The 23,977-nt window shown below is 42.6% G+C and overlaps 1 protein-coding gene across 1 annotated transcript in view; it reads left to right on the top strand.

Annotated features, from left to right (window-relative positions):
• Positions 1-23,977, top strand: part of LOC115509840 — a 42,032-nt gene that overhangs the window by 1,876 nt on the left and 16,179 nt on the right. The window contains exons 2-4 of the mRNA XM_030309102.1: positions 7,231-7,487; positions 7,614-7,919; positions 8,253-8,277. Coding sequence (XP_030164962.1) covers positions 7,231-7,487; positions 7,614-7,919; positions 8,253-8,277 — 588 coding nt within the window. The remainder of the gene's footprint in view (positions 1-7,230; positions 7,488-7,613; positions 7,920-8,252; positions 8,278-23,977) is intronic.

Below are 23,977 nucleotides of genomic sequence, written 5' to 3'. Positions count from 1 at the left end.
GATCTCATCTAGTCCAATCACTTCAGCTATTGCCATTATGCTGACACTCTCCTGAACTCCAAACCCACATATCCAACCACATAGTAGACATCTTGACTTGGCTAACCTCAGAATTAATGTACAGAGCTGAACTCATTATTTTTCCCCCAAACCAGGTCACCCCTAAGTGTTCCTTGCCTTTGTGAATGACATCTCCATCCATATCCTTGATCTGCCCCTCTCCCTTTGTCTGACATATATAGTCAATTGTTCATACATCACTGCTATGTCATGAATGTCCCTCAGATGTGTGCGCTTCTCTTTGTCCTCATCGCTTTTTGGATCAGAACTGTCATCACCATCATTTTTGCCTACATGACAACATCAACCTTATCTGTGGTTTAACAAGCATCCAATCTCGACTACTTCAATCCATTGACTACCTCAAATCTATATCGTAGTAGTATTTCCTAAAATGCATATTAATTACATTCTTCCATTGCTTAAAACTCATCAGTGGTTCCCCATTGCTCTCAGGATAAATTCCAAATTCCTTCACCAACACAAAAGACCCTGCATGAGTTGAGCCTTGCCTAGCCCTCCAGCCTCATCTCTCAACACCCTGCTATACTCTACCCCTCAGCCATCCTGAATCATCCAAAGCTCCCCCAGTGAACCATTCTCTGCCCAGTTTCCAAGTCTTTGCCCATCTGTTCCTTCACCTCCAGTGCTCATCTCCAGTTGCCTTCTTTATCCTCCCTAACCTTAACCTAGCCAACTTCTGTTTCCACCTTTAGGCCTCAGTTAAATGTTTCCACGGAGAAGCCTTGTCTCCTCAATTCTAGCCTGGAAGATCCTTAAAGGGCTCCTACAGCAAACATACTGTACTTTATCCCCAAAGCATTTATCATAGTAGATGGCAATTACTTGTCCTCTTGTCTGTCCCACTTACAAGGCCCCTGAGGGTAGGAACCATATCTGTCTAGTTCACAGCTGAATCCCTAGCACTAGGCATGGTACCTGGCTCATGGTGTGTGTGTGTGTGTGTGTGTGTGTGTGTGTGTGTGTGTGAGAGAGAGAGAGAGAGAGAGGAGAGAGAGAGAGAGATGCAGTGAAGGGGCAGATGCCATAAGAACCCTGGAGAATGAGGGACAAATTATTATAGGGCTTGGCTGACTCTCAGAGATTATAGCCATTAATGGGATGTGGAGGACAGGATCAACTCAAGAGGCTCCCATGGTTTGAGCCTGAACAACTGGGAGCATATGGAGCTATTCACCAAGCAGTGACCATAGAAGGGAAAGGTAGGCTCAGGAAAAAGTGAATTCAGGAGCAGGGGACTGTGGGGGGCTATGAAACACACATACCAATAGACAGATGGGTAGATATTTTTGTAGCTCCAAAAAGAAGTCAAGACAAGAGACACCCATCTGAGAGGCTCTCTACAGAAGTCAATATAGAATCCATAAAGCTTCCAGGAGGAGGGTGGTAGAGAGAGAAGAGAGGTTATGGCAGAAGCCTTGGGGATGCTTACAATGTGCTGGGAGATGAGGAGGAGGCAGGAAAATGGCATTTGCAGAGGTAGGAGGGAAATCAAGAGAATTCACGGTCATGGAGCCAAATGGAATGGGCCCAGAGAATGTGCCCATCCACATCACTGAGTGCTACAAAGAAGGTAGAGAATGTGGCTAAATTATTGGAAACTAGGAAGTCTCTGATTAAAATGGAAGCCAGATCAGCAGTGTTTGAAGGATGGGAAATAAGAACGGACAAGGCAGCAAATGTGGACTAGCCTTTCCAATATGTCAACCAGGCTAGGGGAACAGCGACCTAAGAACTGAGATAATGTAAGTGAAGCACTTAAGCAGAGCAGTAACTTGCCAATTGATGTACACGTTGTCTTTAACAAGGTGGTAGTTGGGGTGGGGGGGGGGGGAATGGGGAGAGGAGAAGAAGTAGAAAAGTTGCTGGTGTGAGGGGGAGAGAAAATGATGGAGTGAGCAACTCTGGTGGCGGGGGCGGGGGGGGGTGGCAGTGTTGGCATTGGACTGAGTATTTGGAGGACTTGCTAGGGAGCACAGAGAGGTAGATCTTGTCAAAACCCTGATTTGGGTTAAGCTGTCACCTGCTGGTTGTTAAGGGAGGCTGCTGCTTTGTTCCATTTTCTTAGAGAGTCATGCTGAGTCAGCCTAGGGTGTCTCTCGCTCCCAGAATTTTCCAGAATGTCCTGGAGCCCCGGGTTTCTGCCTCTTTGCCTCCCCCTACCTGCTGTTCTTGAGTTGGAGGCAGCTGGACCTGAGCAGCCCCAAGATGTCCCCAGCAGGCATACACTGTGAGAGGGAGTGTCAGAGAGAGAGAGAGCACTTTCACAACTTCCCCGTGGGTTGCCCTCTTTTAACAGTCTGCACCTTCACCCTGATTCCATGTGACCTGCCATGGTTAATGACACTTCGGAAGCACTTGCAAGGGTTTCCACGGGCCCACTGATGAATTTGCCTATCTCCCGGGTCAGCTCTGCCACACTGTCCCCACTCTGCCGCGCATGGTTGTTCTCACACCTGCTCCAAACCCTGTCATTTCTCACCCTGAAGTAGTGCCACGGTCATGGGAGAGGCCTCCCCACCCTCCCAGCCTCCTTCTCTGGTGTATTCCACATGTACCCTTTGCTTCATTCTGACCAAACCTACTCTCATGCCTGTGACTCTCCACCTCTTCATAAAGTGCTCTTCTTGCTGCAATGCCCTCCCTTTTTTCCACAGGCCAGCCCCTCCTCATCTTTCAAGAATGGCATTCATCTGGAAGCCTTTCCCAACATTGCCCCTACTACAACCACTAGTGAGTTGGATGTGCTTCCCCCACCCCCAGCATTCCCATAGCAACTGGTGGCTGGCCCCCTCTTCTCTGTCATTCCTTGTACCTAATGGTAACAGTTGGGGAATGTCTGTCTCGTGTCAGATTAGGAATTCCCTCCAAAATGAGGATTAGGTCTTATTAATGTCTATATTCCCAAGGAATAACTAGTTCCTATCTACCACATAGCCCTCCTTCATTCCTCGGTGACCATTGGTTGAATGCATAAATGTCCTCATTACAGAATGGATGCCTTCCGGCAGTAAGATAAAGGAGGCATGTGAAAGTGAACTCTCCTCCTTGCCCTGAGACACATAGCCAGGCTCCTCCATCCTTGTCGCTATCCTACCCTTCCATGACTCAAGAGTTGCCAGTTTTCCTGTTAGTTCTTTTCTTTTTATTCCACAACTTTCAACCTTTGCTGAGATGTTTGTTACCAGTAGGCAAAAGGGTGTTTCTGGTTGTTACTGGGGTTGCTAGTCTGAGTCTCCTTCCTGTGTGTCAAGTAGACTCTTTTCTGAGGGTGTCCAAATCTCAACAGGGCAGCGAGTCCTTAGACAAGGTGCCACAGACAGGGGGGACTTCCAGAATATACCACTGCCCAAGAATTGGCAGAGTCGAGACTGTGTCAGCATCCATGGTCAAAATGTTGGCAGGTGTATCCAGGTGCCATAACACGAGGGGTCCAGAGCCAGGTCCAAAGGGTGACAGAGGGTTTGAGAGTGCCCAGGAGTCAAACGTAGATTAGGACTGAGGACTATTCAGAACTCTTGGTCTTAAGTGACCCATTGGAGCTCAATTGAACAAAAGGGGGGAATTTATTCAAAGGTACGGGAACAGGAGTGAAATAAGGGCTGATGGAATTCAGGGCCTTCTCTTCCCCTCCTCCTTCTCTCCCCCTTTCCCAGCTTTTTTGGGCCCTCTTGACAGAAAATACCACCAGGGCAACTCCCCAGTGTACATCCTATAGATCCATCCACAAGAAGAGAGACCACTCTCTCCTTCCCAGTTCCAAAGTCTCAAGGAAGTCGATCTGAGTGACTCATCTTGAGTCAGCCTGGGTCAAACAACCGCAGCCAGAAGGACAGCAGCATATTTGTTGTATACATGTGTATATTGTGCAGAAGAACAGGTCCCTGAAAAGTAGAGGTTGTTCAAGACAACCTCATAGGTGTTCAGTTCTGGAAGCCAAGAGTTGGGCCAAGGTGATAAGAAGAATCCCAAGAGACTGAGAAGCAAATAAGTACAGGCTGGATCTTGGGTGACAACCTAGATCAGGTGGCCTAAGTTCTGATCATTCCAAAGAGCCCAGTCTCAAAAGGCAGTGTGGAAAAAAAGGTTTCTGGGCTTACATACATTTTGGAGATACTGCATTTCATTTCCCTCTATTTAAGATTTGCGTATGTATTAGAATATTGATAAATCTGAGAAGTCCTGTGAGAAAAGACCTGTTTCACTTTAAATCATAACAACGTGTATGCAGCCCTTCTTTTACTGGGATATCTATAAATCGTCCACCTTTCACAGTGCATACTTTGGAAACAGGCCCATAACATCAGCTGTCATCTGCTAGTTATTTTTATAGGGATTGGGATGGTCCATGGGCCTTGATTTAAAGCAGTGTTTCCCAAGCCACATTTATTTGCCTATGACCTCAGTGGAGTTTGTCTTATATGTTCCCTCTTGTTATTATTTGATATATGTATTTTTAAAGTTTATTTATTTTTGAGAAACAGAGAGAGAGAGAGAGAGAGAGCGCAAACACATGTGAGTGGGGGAGGGTCAAAGACAGAGGGAAAGAGAATCCCAAGGAGGCTCTGTGTTGTCAATGCAGAGACCGTTGCGGGGCTTGATCACATGATCCATGAGATCATGACCTGAGCCAGAATCAAGAGTCAGACACTTAACCAACTGAGCCACCCAGGTGCCCCTTATTTGATATTTTTATCTAAATCAACTGACCACTTTTAGAGGTACAATTTTTTTTTTGCATGTTTATTTATTTTTGAGAGAGAGAGCATGAGTCGGGGAGGGCAGAAAGGGAGACACAGAAACTGGAACAGGCTCCAGGCCCTAACCTGTCAGCACAGAGCCCAACTCGGGGTTCAAACTCCTGAACTGCAAGATCATGACCTGAGCCAAGGTCAGATGCCCAACTGACTGAGCCACCCAATCAACCAACTTTTTAAAAGCCTGATCCAAAACAGTATATCCTTAAAATCATGGATTTGATGTGGTGGTTAAATATTTCCCCCCATACACATGGAAATACATCCTTAACAATTACAGTAAAAGTGTTTGTCCATGCATTATCTATAATCTTCTCAAGTACTAGGGGTGGATGGACCACATTGCAGAGACACTGATTTAGGGTGTCAAGAGTCAGGGTGGCTATGTGACAAAATGCCTGCACACCTGCAGGTTTGTGCATGGGACCATGCTTACTGTGCAATTTGTGAGTCTGTGATCTGTTTTTATGCCTACCCAGATCTTCTTTGGAGGACCTGGAAATCAAATGCAGATTCTCCTTTGGCCTTTGGGGGTTGGCAGTAGAGTAGTAGTAAGAGACTCTGTTATTCCTTAAGGCGGTCTTTGAATTATCTTGGCCTACCTGCAGCAAACAGATAGTATTGAAATGTCTCACTTGGTGGTCTAGGATTGATTCTGAGATGGGAAGTCTATTGAAAGACACCATTAGCAAGGCGAAACTCGTTCTGGCAGTTTGCCTGAGAGAAAGAGCATAGCTTTGGAGTCAGGCCTATAGGAGTTTAAATCCAAAATTCAGTACTTACTAGCTGTCTGTTCTCAAGAAACTTTTTTTTATAGTCCTAATACAATTCTACCATTATCGCATTGTCCAGATGAGGAAACTAGGGCTCAGAGAACTTAAGCAACTTGTCTGAGGTTCACAGCTAATTAACAGCAGAGCAGAACTCACACCTAGATGTGTTTGACTTCCATGTGTGCACTCCTAACCACTGTATTACCCTGCTTTCATTCATTTATTGTATGCCTCTTTGGCAGGATCTGTTGCTAGGTGCTGGGGATCAAGTTTCAACAAAGACAGACCTTGGGTTCAATAGGGGAGACAGACATAAAATCATTATTGCCCTCCTTAGCAACTTAATAACAATTGTAATAAGTGTTACAAAGGAAAAGACACTCTATGAAGGGCACTTGATCCCAGAGAGGAAAGAGGGAGTGAGAGAATGTGGGGGAAGGGGATCACTTTGAAAAAGTGATATTAATGTTGAGCTTTGGAGCATTCACAAGAATTAATCCCAAAGTGTTTACCACTAGATGTGATAGAGATATTTCAGTGGTCCATGGATGGACACTTTTGTATTTATTGTAAATGACTTCATAGACATTATTATTTCATAGATATTATTATTTAGGAGGAAGCTAAGTAAAGAAGGGGATCGATTAAAATAGTAAGTAAAATAGTGGGAAGTGGTAAGTAGATATGTCAAAATTCACAGAGGTCACACTTGAATTAAGCAGGCTATGTGGCACCCTGGGAGCTACTTTAGGAAATTGAGCTTTATGCCAAGAGTGATGGGAAGTATTGTGGGAAAGGGGTAAGGTAGACCCGCGTGTCGAAAGTTCACTTTGGCTCCTGTTGGCTATCAGCTTGTGGAGGGCCAGATGGAGGCTGAGACCCCTTGTTAGGAGTGTATGGTGATAATGCAAGCAGAGATAGTGCAGACTTCGACAGATGTGTGGGCAGAAGAGGTAGATGGGTTGAAGAGAAGCAACCGGTTGGACTAATGAGAAAGGAAAGGAGGAAGTATCCAGGATGGAGCTTTTCTGGCTGGGTGGAGGAAGATGTTGAGTTCGGGCCCTGGAGAAGCTTGTGAGGTATCCAAATGTAGATGTCAGGTAGAAGGTTGTAGGTCCCTTATCTCTGACACAGTTTGATAAAATAGCCCCACAGAGCTGTCGTGTTGGGATTCAGAGCAGAGAACATAGTAGGTGGTCCCTAAATGGCAGTTCTTTATCCTGTGCATCTCACTTCTGCCCTATAGTGTGCTAGGGATGCAACGATGGACAGAGCCAGGTCGGGTTTACCCTGAGGTCCCATTCCCTTTGGCCCCCTGCACCACCACCCCTTTTCAGCACAATTCCTGACTCACAGTAGACGCTCAATAAATGTCTGTTGAATTAACGAAATAAATTAGGGCCCTTGTGACCCAGGACTACATGCACTCGTTTGGAAACTGGAGCTGCACCAGACCTTTGGTTTGTTAAAAAATTAAAATTAATAATAGTGTGAAATAATTCAGAAGGGTTGAAAGGCATGGACAAAGGCTAGGCGGGAGCTCCTGTCTCCTGGCGGCCTCGGCGCCTGGCTAGCGAGCAAAGAAGAGTTGGTGAAGGGCTAGAGCCCAGGCCACCAAGATATTCGCTGCTACGAAAAGGAGCACGAGGACAGCAGCTCGGCCGGGGACTGGCGCGGTCCCGCCGCGGCCTTTAAAGGCCCACCACGTGGCCCGCGCTGCCGGCCACGGTCCGGGGGCGGCGTCTGGGATGCGCCTGCGCACTGCCTCGCAGAGGAGTACGGCGTTCCGAGAAAAGGCGCGGGGAAACGAAAGGAAGGTTGCTTAGGGTGGGCGGCCCTGGGAGGAGTCGACTCCTTATGCAAATCACAGCGGAGCGCAAGGGCCAGGAGGCGGGGCTTGCGATGCAAAGCCTGGTCCGCCTTTGGAAGCGCGAGGGGGCGGGCCCGCAACCCTCGGCCTCCTTCCGCGAGTCTCTGACGTCGCGACGTCTCGTTTAAAAAGCGGCCGCGCAGGCGCAGTGAGCCGAAATGCGAACTTAGGCTGTTACACAACTGCTGGGGTCCGCTCTCGCCGCCCGCCCGGCAGTCAGTCAGCGTCGCCGCCGCTGTCGCCCGCCTTAGCGGTTCCGGGAGTCTCAGGGCCCGCAGCCCGCCGCCGCTTACCCGCGCCTTCGGGAGCCTCCGGGAGCTCCCGTCCGCCCGCATAGGCCGGTCTCGACCGTCTGCGTCTCCTCGGCGCCACTCGCCGCCCGCCGCTCTCACCGCTCCGGCCGACATGAGCGGGGACCATCTCCACAACGATTCCCAGGTACAGTTCGGCACGGTCCTCCTCGGCGCCCCGGCCCCACCCCGGCTCTCCGCGACCCCCAGCGCAGGCCCCGGCCCGGCCGCTTTGACAGGCCGGAGCCCCAGGCCAGGGGCGGCCGGCCGGCGGAGGTGGGCTCGCTAGGCCTAGGACGAAAGCCGCCAAGTTACATATTGGGGTGGCGGGGGTGGGAATGGCTGCCCCTTAAAGGCCGTTCCCGGGGGTCCCTTCCTCCCTGGGGCGCAGGGTGGGCTAGGCCCCCGGCCTCGCCGCGCTCGCCGCTCGCGGGGTTAAATGTGCCTTGTTTTGTTCATCTTCCCCCTTTTCTTTCTCCAGATTGAAGCGGATTTCCGATTGAATGGTGAGTGGTGCCCCCCGCCCCGACCCCAGGTCCTCCCGCCGCCGGCCGCCTACCCCGCGCCCCGCTGGAGCCGGGCAGGAGGACAGACATGGCGTCCCAGAGACTAAGTCCCGGCTCCTCGCTCACCGGCCCCATTGTTCCCATCGGGCCGCCTCTGGACCCGCTTTCCGGGGACCCCAGCACCCCCAGATCACGGCCCCCCCAAGAGGGGGCAACGGAGACCCGGCGTCGCCCGCCGCCGGGCTTCGGGCAGCCTTTCCCGGCCCGGATTCCTCCCGGGAAAGTCGCCTTGTCGACAGTCGGGACTTAGTCTCTGCGCCATTTTCTTTTTCTCTCTCCTCTCCTTTCTGTGCCTGTGTCTCTTTCTCTCCCTCCCTCGGCTCTTTCCTTGAGCTGCCCAGAAAGAGCTTTCTGCAGAGCAAAGCCGTATAAATCATAGACTCACCAGAGAGGGAAGGGTGGGAGACTGAATTGTTACAATTTTTTCCAAAGAGAACTTTATTTTGGGGTTATTCCCTTTCTGCTGCTTGTTTGTTTCCTTTTCTGTTCCAGAATGAAAGATATCCTCCGGCACTGTTGAATTTGGTGGTGGTGGGGGTGGTGATGGTGTAAGTTGTTTGTGATGGGAATTATGGTCTAAAACTAAAGCTGCCCTTTGTGGAGTTCTTCATATTTTGAGATGTTTTTTCCAAGTTGTGTTCTTTGCGAAGGTAGTAGTCCCTCCCTTCAGAAAGTTTGCAAGTGTGTGGGCCGTCCAATGTAAATGTTGGACCCAGGAGATAGATTTTTTTTTTTTTAATTAAAGTATTACTAGAACTTTTCATTGTGGCTGAGGTTCCTAAGGCAGCACTTTTCCCCTCTTTTTTCTTTCTTCCTTTTTTTTTTATTTTTAAAGAACCTCAGTTTAGTGTACTTGTCAGGAGGAAAGATTGTTGAGCATCTCATCTGGACTTGGTATATTGGCCTTTTCTTTTGGGCTGTAGGGAAGAAAAAGAGATTTATTTATTGAAACAAGAGTGACCAGCACCCACCCCTGCTTCCGTTCTTTTTTGGAGGTCTCTGTTTTTCAGGAATCAAGAGCTAGCTTGCTTTTCTCAGAACTTTATGATTTTGACCCCTTTTCAGCCAAATCGAGGCATTTATTTATCTTTGAGTATTTCCACTTCACTTAATGAAGAGTTCCCCAATAAAAGCTCACCCTGAGGGCTTTTCAACAATCTTATTGAAGGAGAAAAGTACCCTCTGTAGTGTGCTGGGAATTCCCACTGATTCTGATGGTACATAATCCTGCTCAATTGAGTTTGGGTTCCGGGAACCTCTCCAATGGGAGAAGCTGATGAGTATGTTTTCTGATGTTGTAATCAGCAGTCCATCGTGTAGCCTGGTATACTGAGAGCAGCCTTATGTTCAGGTTTGTAATGGGGCATCTAGCAAGAGATGGGACTCTGAAAGAAAAGATCTGGTTAAATTCACATGTTGCATTTCTTGAGCACCTGATATGTGCCAAACACTGTGCATAGTGCTAGAGCTGAACCTTTGGCCACAATGCTTCTCTTGCCCTCAATTCAGTCTATCGAGAGAGACATAATTAGTTAATTATAAGGTGGGTGCTAAGGCATATGTATACCCAAAATGCTTTGAGAAACTAGGGGACTTAATTTTGTCTGGGGGTGGGGAAATTTCTCAGAGGAGGTGACTTCTGAGTGTTGTGCAAGACTAGGTGCTGAGTGTCAGGGGTTGGAGTATTTCTTAACTATGTTGAGCTAACCTATCAGGGTTTTAAAAGGGAGATGAGGCCCCTGCAGCTCAGAAAACCGAAAAGAGTGTAGATGTTTTTTAGGGATGTGGGAGCAAAGAAAGGACGTGGCAGGTGAAGATTTGTAAAGAGTCCTTTTGACCTCTTCGGGGAAGGTAGGAGCAAAACACAGAAAAAGTGTTCTTTTGACTTTAAGACCAGGCTGAGTAGGTCATGTATTTAGTAGTGAAAGAAAGTTTAGTCCTTTCTCATCAATGTTATTCTCCATGTTGCTCACTTAAATTATACAAAGGAACTATTGAGTATGTGAATGATTGTGGGCTGGGTGGGTTGTTGATCTTTAATGCTGTTTTTATAGAGATTGAAACCGACTATATTGACTTCTAGAATGTGATCACTTGTAATTGCAGTAATTGTTAATATTTGTTGAAAACTTACTGTCTGCCTGGCACGAATCTCAGCTCTTTGCATGGATTATCTAATTCAATTTAGTCCTTGGAAGGACCTTATGAGTTAAATACTATTATCTCTGTTTTATGGATGGGGAAACTGAGGCTTAGTATGTTTACTAGCTTTCCCAAGGGCAGGGAGTGGGGCACTCCAAAGCTCCCAGGTGTAGCCAGTATGCTATATATGTGATTGTAGTATGACAAAATTAAAAGCTGAACATCTCTATTTTCTTACAGAGCTGAAAAATGTGGGAGGGAAGGATTTGCTAGTTTGTCATTTGCTTACTTTTAACTAACCTAATCCTTCAAGAGAAAAAGCATTTAACTGCCTCCCTACCACCGTAAGTGTCTGACACTGGACTAATTATCTTTGTAAATATTGTTCAGAAGAAAGGTGTAGTGTTAGTAACTGTGTGCTTGCTCTATTAAGTAATAGCCTGGTAACAAGTGATTGATTTATGTAACCGTGAAAGACCGTTTTTAAAAAAATAAAAATCAGTGTTTAATCGTACACAGACATGTCATTATTGATCTTGTATTAAGAAGAGTTTGCTGTAGCATGATTGTAAGTGGACTTAGCTGAACTTACAGATAACTGTGGAAGTCATATATACTAACATCCCTCATTCTGCCTGCCCTCCGTCCCTTAAGATCTGAAAGGTTTTATGCCCTTTGGAGTTCATTCTTTACAATAGTTAAAACTGTTGCTGTTCATTTGAAATTCACAACATTCTGGCCCATGCTTAACTGCTGGGAAAATCTGTTATTTGTGAAATGCTTTTATATTTAAAATATTGATGGTGAGCTTGGAGTTTCAGTAGTAGAAACCATAATCTTTTGACTACCTTTTTCCTAGGTGTTGGTAGCACTAACTGTGGTGGGTCTGAGTCATTATTACAGTAACTGCCAGGTTATCTGCAGAGTTGAAAATGGTAACATCATGTTGGGGGTTAGTGATCCTTCTGCTGTTTCAAGCTTTTGCCCATCCACTTTGCATTTGTGGGGTTCTTCCCTCCTTGGGATGAGCAAAGTATAATGCTTGATTCCATCAGTGACTGACTATTCTAAGCAATGTTATATGGGATCATAATTTGACATCATCTTGTGTTGATTCTGGTTTAGCTTAATAGATTCGGATTGTATAGAAGAATTAAATAGAAATTGTTTCTGATGCAGACAGATGTATTTCTATGCTGTTAGTTGCAGGTTGAGGTGGGGGGTGGGAAGACTGATGATGTGGCTATCTGAAAGTTACCATCACATTTTTAAAACTGCAAACTGATGGCGCCTTCAAATGACATCTGGCACATCTTCTTGCTCAATCCAGAAGCACTTAAGTATCAGGCTCCAGTGTTTTTCTTTCTACAGCTAGACTCCTTGGGGCATCTTTTCAGAATTAGTGACTACTGTAGCATCTTAATACTATTTAGACTTGAAACAAAGTTGCTTGTCAACATGTGTTTTTTAGATTACTAGCATATCAGAACTTCCAAACAAATTTCAGATTCCGATGTTGCTGGTAAAACAAGAAAATCCAGGAGTTACTAAAGGAATCAGAAACACCTCATAGTTTGAAAGGTGAAACTAGGTAACATTGATGACACCAGCTCCTACTTTTCTACCAAAGTAGGTAAAATGGAAAATACAAACCCAGAGTTAGTCCCCAAATCTCACTTACCAATTGTAGTAAAAAAAGAATTATCTGACTTTTTTTAACATCAGCATGAAAATGAGGAATTGTGAGAGTTTGAAGGAGTGATTCATTAATTTGTTCTGGGTCCTAGTGAATTGGTATCCATTTATACCATGTACAAGAAAGAGCCAGGGATTCTTCACATGTTTTAACTCTTTTATTCCAAAATAGGCCATTGGGGGTTTTTTGTTTGTTTTCAGCATATGTGTGTGGGGGGGGGGGTGCAAAAATATCTATGTTTTAGAAAGCTTGGTGTCGTATATCAGTTATAACAGTTATCCTCTGCTAAGCGTATGCGAAATGATTCTATTGTACTTCATGGATATATTTCATTTTAGGAGGCTTCAGATTATACTGAATTTGTGCGTGTTGTATTAATTGGGTATTAATGCATATGTATGTTATGGATCTTTAACAACTTTAACCACATTTTTAGTACAAAATAAAACCTGATTTTTATCAGATGCAGAGTTCTTTCCCCAGAAGCATGTTTTTGTGAGGGATTTCATCCTTCCCATATGAAACTATGTTGAACTCCAATAAAGTTCTAGCTATATTTGGAAAAAAGGATTCAAGTGTAATTGTTTAGTTTTGAATGAGGCTATGGAAATGCTTGAATATTTGATATGGGACCCTGAGGTTAAAAAAAAAAAAAAAACAAACCCTTTTGAAAGAAGGTAAAAGGTAGTCAATTCATCGCTTTTGTATATGGGAGAGTCAGTTGAGTGACTTTTCCGTGTCCTGTGGTTTAGATAATTTGCCTCTTAAATATTTAGAGCCATTAACTTTGCATAACAAGGGCATTTGGGCTATTGAGAATTGAGAATTGGCTTCTTAAGGTAAAAAGGTTGGGATGGGAGAAGTTCCTAACTGGATTTTAAGAAGTGAATGAAGTATTGTGTTTAAAGGAAGCTTTCAGATTGTGATTAAACTTTGAGTAGTAATAGTTGGCACAAGTCTTTTCTCTATTTCCTTGTCTTGTAAATCCAAGTTTGAGATACAGCTTTCTATCCCTATGGCACCAGACCAGTCATCGAAGTGGGAAATCTAAAGAGAGGCAAGGAATAATTAGCGTTTTGCCAGCCTCTGCCCTTCCCCCACAACCTGCCTATCTAGGTGTGCGTTGTATGTATGCTCTGTGTTGATAGCACCAGTGCTTGGGTACTGTGGAGAGGGTTAAAGATTGCCGGGGGGAGGGAGGGAGGACGGGTAGCATGGAGGCCTGGGCTTTATTATTAGGTGGAAAAAACTCGTAGAATATGTTAGATGTTAATGGTTATTTTTGGTAGGGTTATAGGAAATGACAGTATGCTTAGTAGCAGGTATTATTTAACATGATTTTTATTCTGTATGTTGAAGAAAGATGCTAAGTATTTTTCAAACTGAGAAGTGATTTTGCTGATTATGTCAAGTATATCTTCAGGTATATAGATTGTAGTATCAAGCTATTAAATGTCTTTGTCATTTATGTCTCTAAAATTTTAATCAAGAAATTCAGAGGGACATAAGCAACTTAGGTATTAAATTTCTTTTTGGATGGTATTCTTTTTAATTTGTTGGCTTAAGTTTTTATATCTAAGTTATCTCACTGCCACCTTTACCTTTGTATACTGTTCTTGGTAATTTTTCTGAAATTTATGGTAGATATTTTTATTTACATCTCCTTCCATGCCCTCTTAGGGCTTAGGGTAGATTTAGGGTAGAGGTGCATTAGATTTAGGGTAGAGGTGCAACTCTACCAGGCTGTTCATTCCTCTCTGAGCCTTTGAAGTTAACTTTGTTTCTGTGGATTGGAGGAACCAAAGAACTAGTTCATTAACATTCCTGAGATATACCTAGAGAAGCTCCAACAAAAGGTGTTAAAGCAGTCAGCATTACTGGGGACTTTAATTCTCTTGTCTTTGTTATAGTTGAGAACAGGTTTAATAGATCCCTGGGTATCTGACATTTTCCTATTTTTTAAGAACAAAAACAAATCAGCCAACTCTTGGTCTCAATATTTGCATTTTTCTTAGCACAGCCTAGCAAAGATAGATGCTGGGATCTTTCTTGGAGAAGATATCTTTGGCTGTTTGGAATTCACCTTCCTCCATCCCCCTGAAAAGTTTTAAGGTGTAGGTTAATCCGCACTAGAGTACACTAGAAATGCACCCCTTTGGGGGTGCCTGGCTTAGTTAGTTGAGTATCTGACGTTTGGTTTTGGCTCAGGTCATGATCTCACAGTTTGTGAGTTGGAGCCCCGCATTGGACTCTGTGCTGACAGCACAAAGCCTGCTTGGGATTCTCTTTCCCCCTCTCTCTGCCCCATCCCTGCTTGCACTCTCTCTGTCTAAATAAATAAATAAACTTAAAAAAAAGAAAAAAGAAATGTACCCTTTTGCTATTTTGTAAAAAGTACAGATTTTAATCTTATTACCATACGAATGCCTAGATTTAGAAAGGTTTGTAAGCAGAATACTGGCTGGGCAGAACTTAAACGTCGCAGGTTTCAAGATCAGTGGATTAGGGGATCTCATTGGTTAAGACCCTTTACTTTACCCAACTCCTATAAGATAGCCTCTTCATTTGTAGTGCGTTATCTGAGCTCTTGCTAGGCAGTAGAAGGGGAAGTGGAAGGAAAGAAACACATTTTGAGAGCTTAGTAGACATCACATTTTTGTATTCATTAAATGGGAATTTAATGGGAATAGTACAGATTGTATAGGTTTATGGGAGAAGCTGAGACCAAGAAGGGAAAATTTTGCTTTTTACACCTTCTCAACTCCTCTTTTTGGTAGCATATTACCTGGTCTAGATTATGGAAATCCCATACTGCAATTGGTAAGCTTTGGTATAGATGTCACAGCCTTCCCTTAATTATGTGCTGGTAGAGAAAGTTTAGACTCCTTGCACCTGGAGGGCTAAGTCTTCAAGAGATGATTTGGTGTAAAGGCTGGAACCAGAGTGCGACTGAAGGGTATAAGTGATGAAGAGGGAGGCTGTGGGGAGTACTTTCTTGAGCACCTGTGGTAAAATAGAAAATTGGAGTAGAAAAATCTAAGTAAGTCCCTATTCTTAGTATGAAACTTAACTCGGGCTGCCAAATTTTGTTTTGTTATCTGTAGATAAGGATGGTATTTCTATGCTTCACAAGCTATTGAGAATTTATAAGTATATAATGTGCCTCTTTGTCCATATTTTACAATTTAAGCTTTGGTCAGACAGCTTCTATTATGAAATAGATCTTTATTTTGAATGTTAGGTTTGACATACTGTTGTTGGTGACTCCTTCCTTCCTTCACTGGTATTCCCTGATAACCTTTTAAATCTTCCTGACATTTACACAGTGAACAGTAGCATATACCTAGAGTTGGTTGAGTCTTTATCTAACTGAACTTCACAGCCTACACTGATGTCTTCTGACTGTTAAGCAACCACTATAAAAGGAAAGGTGGTGTATCTATATGTAGGTTTGGGCTAAGTAGGAGCCAAATGTGTATCTGGTTCCTACTTTTCTAAGAATAAGGCAAGGTTGTCATTGCTGAAAGAACTACTTTTTCAGGGGAGATGGGCTTAGACATGAAAAAAACGTACTGCTGTAGCTAATTTCTCAACCCTTTAATAGAACTATGGATTTTCTATTAAAGATACCCAGAGCTTATATGTCAATTATATTTCAATTTTAAAAAAGGTACCCAGAGTTTTATCTTTATTAGATGCATTTAATAAGTGAAATGCCAAGTTCATTGTTGATGATTTTATTTATTTATTTTTTTATTTTAGAGAGGGAGTGTGTGAGCAGGGGAGAGGGGCAGAGGGAGAGAGAATCTTAAGCAGGCTCCATGCTCAGCATGGAGCCCAATGAGGGGCTTGGTCCCATGTCCCTGTCGGGATCATGACCTGAGCTGATATCAAGAGTCAGATGCTCAACCAACTGAGCCGTCCAGGTGTTCCTGCGATTTTTTTTTTTTTCTTAACAACAAAACTCAGTATTTCTTGTGTCAACATGTTTTTTTTTCAAATGCCACTATTTTACTTCTTGCCCCAAAACATTTTAAACTCAGAAGACTGAAAGTGTCTAAGAGTTACCTACATTTTTCATTTATTCACATACTGCTTATAGTGACCAACTCAACTTCCTGTGAAATAGTTCATTCTTGGCAACAGAATGCCTTAAATAATAAAACTTAAGGGGCGCCTGGGTGGCTCAGTCGGTTGAGCGTCCGACTTCAGCTCGGGTCATGATCTCACAGTCTGTGAGTTTGAGCCCCGCGTCGGGCTCTGAGCTGTCAGCACAGAGCCTGGGGCCTGTTTCAGATACTGTGTCTCCCTCTCTCTCTGACCCTCCCCTGTTCATGCTCTGTCTCTCTCTGTCTCAAAAATAAATTAAAAAAACGTTAAAAAAATAATAAAACTTAAGTATGAGAACTTAAATAGTAAACTCCATGTTAAGAGTTACGCAGGAGTATAGGCATTTGGGAGAGTCCATGAAAAAGTTTATTTAGTAAGCAGAAATTTCGATAATGGCTCATAAGTCTAGCTAATGCTGATTATTGAATTGCCTTGAATTTGTTACTTGGAAAGTGCTCCTTAAAGAAAATAAACCAAAGTCAGTTGCAGATATGTTTACAAATGTCCGTTAGATTCAGCCAGATGGATCTTAGTAGATACACCATTGATAAAAAAGGAGTACCACAGGGGCGCCTGGGTGGCTCAGTCGGTTGGGCGTCAGGTCATGATCTCACAGTCTGTGAGTTCAAGCCCCCCGTTGGGCTCTGTGCTGATAGCTCAGAGCCTGGAGCTTTGGATTCTGTGTGTGTCTCTCTCTCTGCCCCTCCCTGCTCATGCTCGCTCTCTCTCTCTCTCTCTCTCTCTCTGTCTCAAAAAACAGAAAAAAACCCAAAAAACATTAAAAAAAAATTAAGAAAAAAAGAGTATCACAGAAGCATCACAACAGGAGCAGACTTCAGACTTAATATTCAGTTAAACGTGGGCCAGAGAAAATAATTTTATAGGAGAGAAATTACAAAATAGGGTCTTATTTTATTTTATTTTATTTTATTTTATTTTTTTAAATGTGTGTTGATTTAAAGAGTCTTCAAAGATAAAATTTTCAGGATGTCTGGGTGGTTCAGTCAGTTAAGTGTCTGACTCTTAATTTCCCCTCAGGTCATGATCTCATGGTTCGTGAATTTGAGTCCCATGTCAGGCTCTGTGCTGACAGCATGGAACCTGCTTGGGATTCTCTCTTCTCTATCTGTCCCTCCCCTACTCACTCCCCCCCCCCCAAATAAATAAACATTTTAAAAGTTTTCAAAAGATAAACGTGTCCGGAACATGGCTTTTTGTTGTTGTTTTGTTTTGTTTTTTAATGTTTATTTTTGAGAGAGAGAGAGTGCATGAACAGGAGAGGGGCAGAGAGAGGAAGACACAGAATCTGAAGCAGGCTCCAGGCTCTGAGCTGTCAGCACAGAGCCCAGTGCAGGGCCTGAACCCACGAACCACAAGATCATGACTTGAGCTGAAGTCGGTCACTGACTGAGTTACCTAGGTGCCCCAGGAACATATGGTTCCTAAAGTATGTGAAAAAAAATCCTAGAGTAAGTGACTGTTTATTAATACTGCATGGCTCTTTTGCCCTCGGTATGTGAGAATGTCCAAGATTGGATTAAAGTCTTCAAAGCTTGGGCTTCTTTCTCTTACCTTTTTTTTTTTTTTTTTTTTTTTATTCCTGATTCAGAATGTGAATGGTTGGGGGAGGGGGGTGATTGTGTCTATCTGTGTGATGTGTGTGTGTCCCCATCAAATCATGATAGAGTGTAAAGGACAGATTGAGTCAAGGGGGATTTGAATTTAAGTTCTTGTGCTTCAATAGTGAGATCTTTGAACAAGTTAATCTCCAAGCCTTAGTTCCTTACCTGTAAACTAGGTCTAATACTTAACTCAAGATTGAGGATTAAAGAGCATGTGAAGATCACTTTAGAAAAGGTGACACTTAAAACAGAATCTTAGTTTCTTGCCACATCTTAAAAAAGAAAAATCCAAAACCCAGACCTTTTTCAGAGATTATTTTAGTCTTTTGTGCAAAGGGAATATCTTTAATTTTTAAATTGGGGTACCCAAGGGGGAGGGTCGCCAGGGAGCTTTGAATATGATACTGTTGCTGTGAATCCAGATGGGCTCAGGACAGTAAGACTTTGTGTACAAACCACTTTGTTTTTCAGAGTTAAATTGCAGTTTAAGAATCTTTGGCAGCCAGTAACTTTTCCCCCTTTGCACTTGGGATGGTGCAGTATTTATAGTTCTACTCAGAAAACTAAAAATTTCATGTTTAATTGCAAATGGAAAATTTAAGCTGCCATATTCATTTGTTCAAACATTCGGAAAGTAAATACCAGTAACGACTAGACACAGATGAACGAGACAAATCCATATGGCTCTCAGAATGAACATTTTGAAGTGAGTACTTGTAGGTCTGTACACTCACTTCCTCTGTTGAGATGCCATCTTTTTCATGGGGCCACAGTATAAAGGCTCCTGACATAGGTTAAATGGGATGGAAGGTACTATCAGTGAATACTTAACTGTCAGTGAAAGAGGGACATCTCTATTTGAAGTTTTTTTTAGGATACCTGTAAACTCATTAAATCCTTTCACCTGGAATAGAAGAAGTTAAAAGTTCTGTTTATGGATTTCTCATTATTAGACAACAGTATTGCATGAGTTGTAGAGAAGTAGTTTTCAGGTTTCCCTAAACTGGTAGATTTATCAGTGACTAGCAATGTTCACATTGTGTGCAAGAGATCCGTGTGACAATAGCCAATCCAAGTATTTGCTTGAAATGGTTAAAATTCTTGAACTCAGTTGCCTGAAATAGAGTAAAATCACCATCTTCAGAAACTTGAAGAACTAAGATCTTTGAGATTAGACTTAGTACTTAAAGTCCTGGGAAACTAATTTTGTGAAGCAGTTTAAATATATTACTATTTTTACTGCTTCCTAATCCATGAAGTGTCTTGGTATGAAAGCCATTAAACTCCTCAGAAGAAGGTTGAGAGTACATAATGGTATTACTTCCAGTGATCTGAATACTGGAAAAGTGATTGAGACTAAATGTTAGACCGACCATGCTTATTCTTACAGTGAGTTTTCACAAGAATGAATGCAATGTCACTAGTGCTTGCTATTTAACAACAGAAATGAAGAAACAAGAGTCTCTCAGAGAATTGAGACTATTTGTTAATTTTTCATGGTTCCAGTTAACCAGAAAAGAAAACAAAAGCAGGGAGGAGGAACAGAAGTTGTCTAGGCTTTGTAACTGCTGGCTTGTTACACTTGACTTCCAAGCAGAAAGCAATCCAAGGCCAGACCCCCAGCTCTGAGAGGTCTCCAGTTAGCTTCCTCAATGCAAGTTAAGCTGGTGGTGGTTTGACCATAATTATTACCTTTTCCCCTTAAAAATCAAATCACCTCCTTTCTCCCTTGAATGCAGTGTGATATAAAAATAGACACTTAAGCAGAACTTTATAGTCCTTTATAAATGTTAGCATCTTCCTAATCTCAGAATGTCAGAAGAGTTGTATATTAGCAGAGAATGCTTGTTTGCTAGCAAACTGTAGAAAAACAGATTCTAGTTGGGCAAACAAGCTGAAATTTTTCCTCCTATAGTCCTGAAAACACTATAGCACTTCTTTAGGACTGGAGCTAATCTGTAGAATTTAGATGTCAGATAGTGTTTGTGCTAGGCTCCAGTTTTTAGGGGAATAGTTTAAAGTACAGTACAGTGTGATTCAATTGGGTCCATAAGAGACTGAAAACAGTAAAAGTGTTTGCATCAGTAAGACTACCAGTATATTAAGCAGAATCCATACTCACTGCACATATGTAAATATGCATGCTAGTCAGTGCTATTGTACAAAGGTGAAGATAATTTTGTTAAGCAATTTTGTTATTGAAAACTTGATTTGGGGTGCCTGGGTGGTTCAGTTAGTTGAGTGTCCGACTCCTGATTTCAGCTTTGGTCATGGTTCTCATGGTTCATGGGATTGAGCACTGCATAAAGTGTGGAGTCTGCTTGGTATTCTCTCTCTGTCCCCCAGCCCCCTCGCTCCCCCTTTAAAAAAAAAAAAAAAAGTCATTCCACAACAACTCTATTTCCCAAAAATTATGTTCAGTGTGTATTCTTCTCCCACAAGTCTATAGTCCTGTTTTGTTAAAGTATTTCTTTTTACCCTGGAATACCTTAGTCTTTAGGATTTGGTACAGTTGGATAAGTATCCCCAGTATGTATCCATTTTACTACCTATTTGGGAAGGCACTAAGTATTAAAAACTCCTTGAAGGTTAGCAACATCTCCGCCTATTTTAGTACTGAAGGCATAGTTTTGGATACTCCTTTTCCTTTCTAAGTGCAGTCTGTCTGCAAACACCACTTAATCCCAAGCCATAAGTAATCACTTTTCTCTGGCTTTGAGCCTTTCTTTTCCTCTTTTTCCAATTTTTTTTTTTCTAGACTGGAGAAATTTACATGTTTTGCTTATTTACTAGGAAGTGTGTAAGAGCACGATCTCATCCTGTGTGGACAGTACAGATGCTTTCAACAAATGTTTAAATTGTGAAGTGGGAACCCCTCTCTCTCCTAGCTTATTTGCTGGTTGAAAATCCAGTGAGAAAAATTGAGAGTTTTACACTAAGTTTTCTTTCTTTCTTTTGTAAAGATTTTATTTTTTTAATTTTTAAAAATATTTATTCATTTTTGAGAGAGAAAGTGAGAGCGAGCACGGGGGAGGGGCAGAGAGAGAGGGAGACACAGAACTCGAAGCAGGCTCCAGACTCCAGGCTGTCAGCCCAGAGCCCAACGCGGGGCTTGAACACAATGGTGAGATCATGACCTGAGCCAAAGTCGGACACTTAACTGACTGAGCCACCCAGCCACCCCTGAAGATTTTATTTTTAAGTAATCTCCACACCCAACATGGGGCTGGAGCTCACAGCCCCAAGATCGAGTCACCTGCTCCACGAACTGAACCAGCCAAGCGCGCCTGCACTAACTTTTCATTGCTGTCGAGCTAAAATGCTTAAGAATCACCTGGGAGTACTTGGTAAAAATACATATTTCTAGGCCTAAACCTCTTAAGTTGATTCTGTAGTGGCACAGACTGAGAAATCTGCATTTTTAATACATATCTAACAATCCTGGATGATTCTGATTAATACATGAGACCACAGATCATCTTTGGAGAAACTGATCTATCTGGACTTTACTATCTTACTTGCGTTAAGATGTATGTTTTTGCTTCATTTGTTCAGGGTACTCCATTGGTTAAGCTATTCAGTTTATGGGATTTTTAAAGGACCAGAACAGTGTTTTTCAGTATATGTTTATAAAAGGATTATATTTATCCTACTCTAAATACCTTCTTTCAATGAGTAATTCACCTAAATAGTAGAGATAGTTAACTGACTTTGCAGCTGTTTTCCTATTTATCTCATCAGAATCCTAATTCTTTCTCCTCCTTCCATGTTTAACAAGCCGTTTGATCCTGATGTCATCTTTTAGGATTGGGTGACTAAGCAAAGCACAAAGAGCAAGAGGTTGTTTTCATACTAATATCCCCAAAATGGTTAAGACAGGGACTTTTAGAAGGTAAGTGGAGGTATGGGTACAATTTAGTGGTCTTTAGCTACTGATGGCACTGATTGACATGGGAGGATGTGAATAGAGCAGTGGTTCTTCTAGCATGGTTTCCTGATCAGCATCAGCATTGTTTGAGAACTTGTGGGAAATGTAAATTATTGGGCTCATCCAGACCTACTGGCCTAAATTCTTGAGAGTGGGGGCTTAGCCATCTAGGTTTTAACAAGCCAATCAGGTGATATGATATACACTAAAGTTACAAAACCAGTGGAATAAAGTAAGACTTAAAATTCACCCTTCTGTTGAGCCTCACATTTTTATTTTATTTTTTAACTAAAAAAAATTTTTTTTAGCCTCACATTTTTAGGAGGAATGAAAGTTGACAAAGTCCACATGCTTACATGCTTGAAATCTAGACTTTGGAGTTAGATAAACCTGGTTAGCTGGGTGGCCTTAAGCAAGTCACAACTCTGATCTTAGTTTCTCATCTGTAACAGTAGGGATAATAGCTATCTCAGTCATATGAGAGGACATTTAATAGTATCTGGTACTATTATATCCCCAAGGTCAAATAATTGACAAGAATAAGATAAGTTGATCAAAATAAGCTTTTAGTCTTGACATTCATATGAAGCTTAGAACTAGTTTTGTGTAGTAATTCATCCTCTTAAGCAGTATTCCTTTTTTTTTTTTTTTTTAACAAAGCCCATGGCTAGGCCTCCGTACTTATCCATGTGCTTCCTTATAGTTTTGAAGTTGGAGTAATTCATAACTGAAGCGTAAAAAGGAGCCTGTTAAATGATTAGCACTAGAAAGTGTTTTTCAGAAGAAGAAATACATGTATTCAGGCTTAGTCTTTCTCCAGCTAGTTGCCCAGAGAATGGCCTGTGCATTTCAAGCATGGTCAATACTCTAGACAAAGAGGGCCCCTTAGTTGAATTGGTAATAGGATGCATGAAACCACTGCATCAACACCCTTGACTCCTTTATGGGTAGACAAGGTGTGGACTTGTGCTTCTTGGTTGAATTAGTAATAGGATGCATGAAGCGGTGCATCAGCACACTCAAGGTGTGGACTTGGGTGCATTTTTAAAAAATTTTTTATTTTTTTAATTTATATCCAAGTTAGCATATAGTGCAACAGTGATTTCAGGAGTAGATTCTTAATGCCTCTTACCCATTTATCCCTTCTCCCCTCCCACAACCCCTCCAGTAGTCCTTTGTTTGTTCTCCATATTTAAGAATCTCTTACGTGTTTGTCCCCCTCCCTGTTTTTATATTATTTTTGCTTTCCTTCCCTATGTTCATCTGTTCTGTGTCTTAAAGTCCTTATATGAGTGAAGTCATGATATTTGTCTTTCTCTGACTAATTTCACTTAGTGTAATCCACGTAGTTGCAAATGGCAAGATTTCATTCTTTTTGATTGGGACTTGGGGGCATTTTGAGGCCCATGCCTGTTGTAAACAAAGGCAACTTAGGCTGAGCTGTGGATTCCTATGTAGCATAGACAGGAGGTTTATAGTCACTTTTACTATTTCCCAAGCATTAAGAGCTCACTTAATAGAAGCAAAGGAGGACAAGCCTGCAGGAATGGGCCTGTCCTAATTGAGTTGCCTGAGAAGGTACATTTTCAGGTTAGACAAGTCCTTTTTCCCTTTTAAGTTCTGCCTCTTGGGAAAGAAGCATTTTCAGTGCAGGGATGTCCTTGTGAAAACATGACTCACTGCAGAAGAGTATATGAAATATAAATGCCAATTTTAAGGGTCTTGTAACTGGTTAATTACTTTCAGAGGCAGGAGTAAAGCTTTCTAACTTTGTCTTGTATTTAGACAACACAGGTGAGTTAGTAAAATGGGATTTGTTTGTCATACTCCTTATGCTTAAAATAATAGCTCTATCTAGCTTTGACTTACACCTCAGTGGACTGATCCCTTAGTTGAAATCTTCTCTAGGCAGCACTCATTGAGGCCCTGATTCTCCAGGGACTCTGCAGAAGTGTCCTGCTTTTGAGATGGCCAGTTTAGCCAGGAAAACTTTTGGCTGGCCTTAAGAAAACTACACAGTATAGTACCTTGCCATGTAGGGAAAAGGCCCTTGATTGGCCTCCAGCAGAGGACTTGGTGGTGGGGTAGTGTTGGGACAAGGAAGTCTTAATCCTGGCCTTGTCAGGTGTGACCAGAGCAAAT

The sequence above is a fragment of the Lynx canadensis genome, chromosome A3, assembly GCF_007474595.2.
Source record: "Lynx canadensis isolate LIC74 chromosome A3, mLynCan4.pri.v2, whole genome shotgun sequence".
Lineage (NCBI taxonomy): Eukaryota > Metazoa > Chordata > Mammalia > Carnivora > Felidae > Lynx > Lynx canadensis.
The sequence above is the reverse complement of the archived record's forward strand: the minus strand, read 5'-3'. Positions and strand labels throughout refer to the sequence as shown.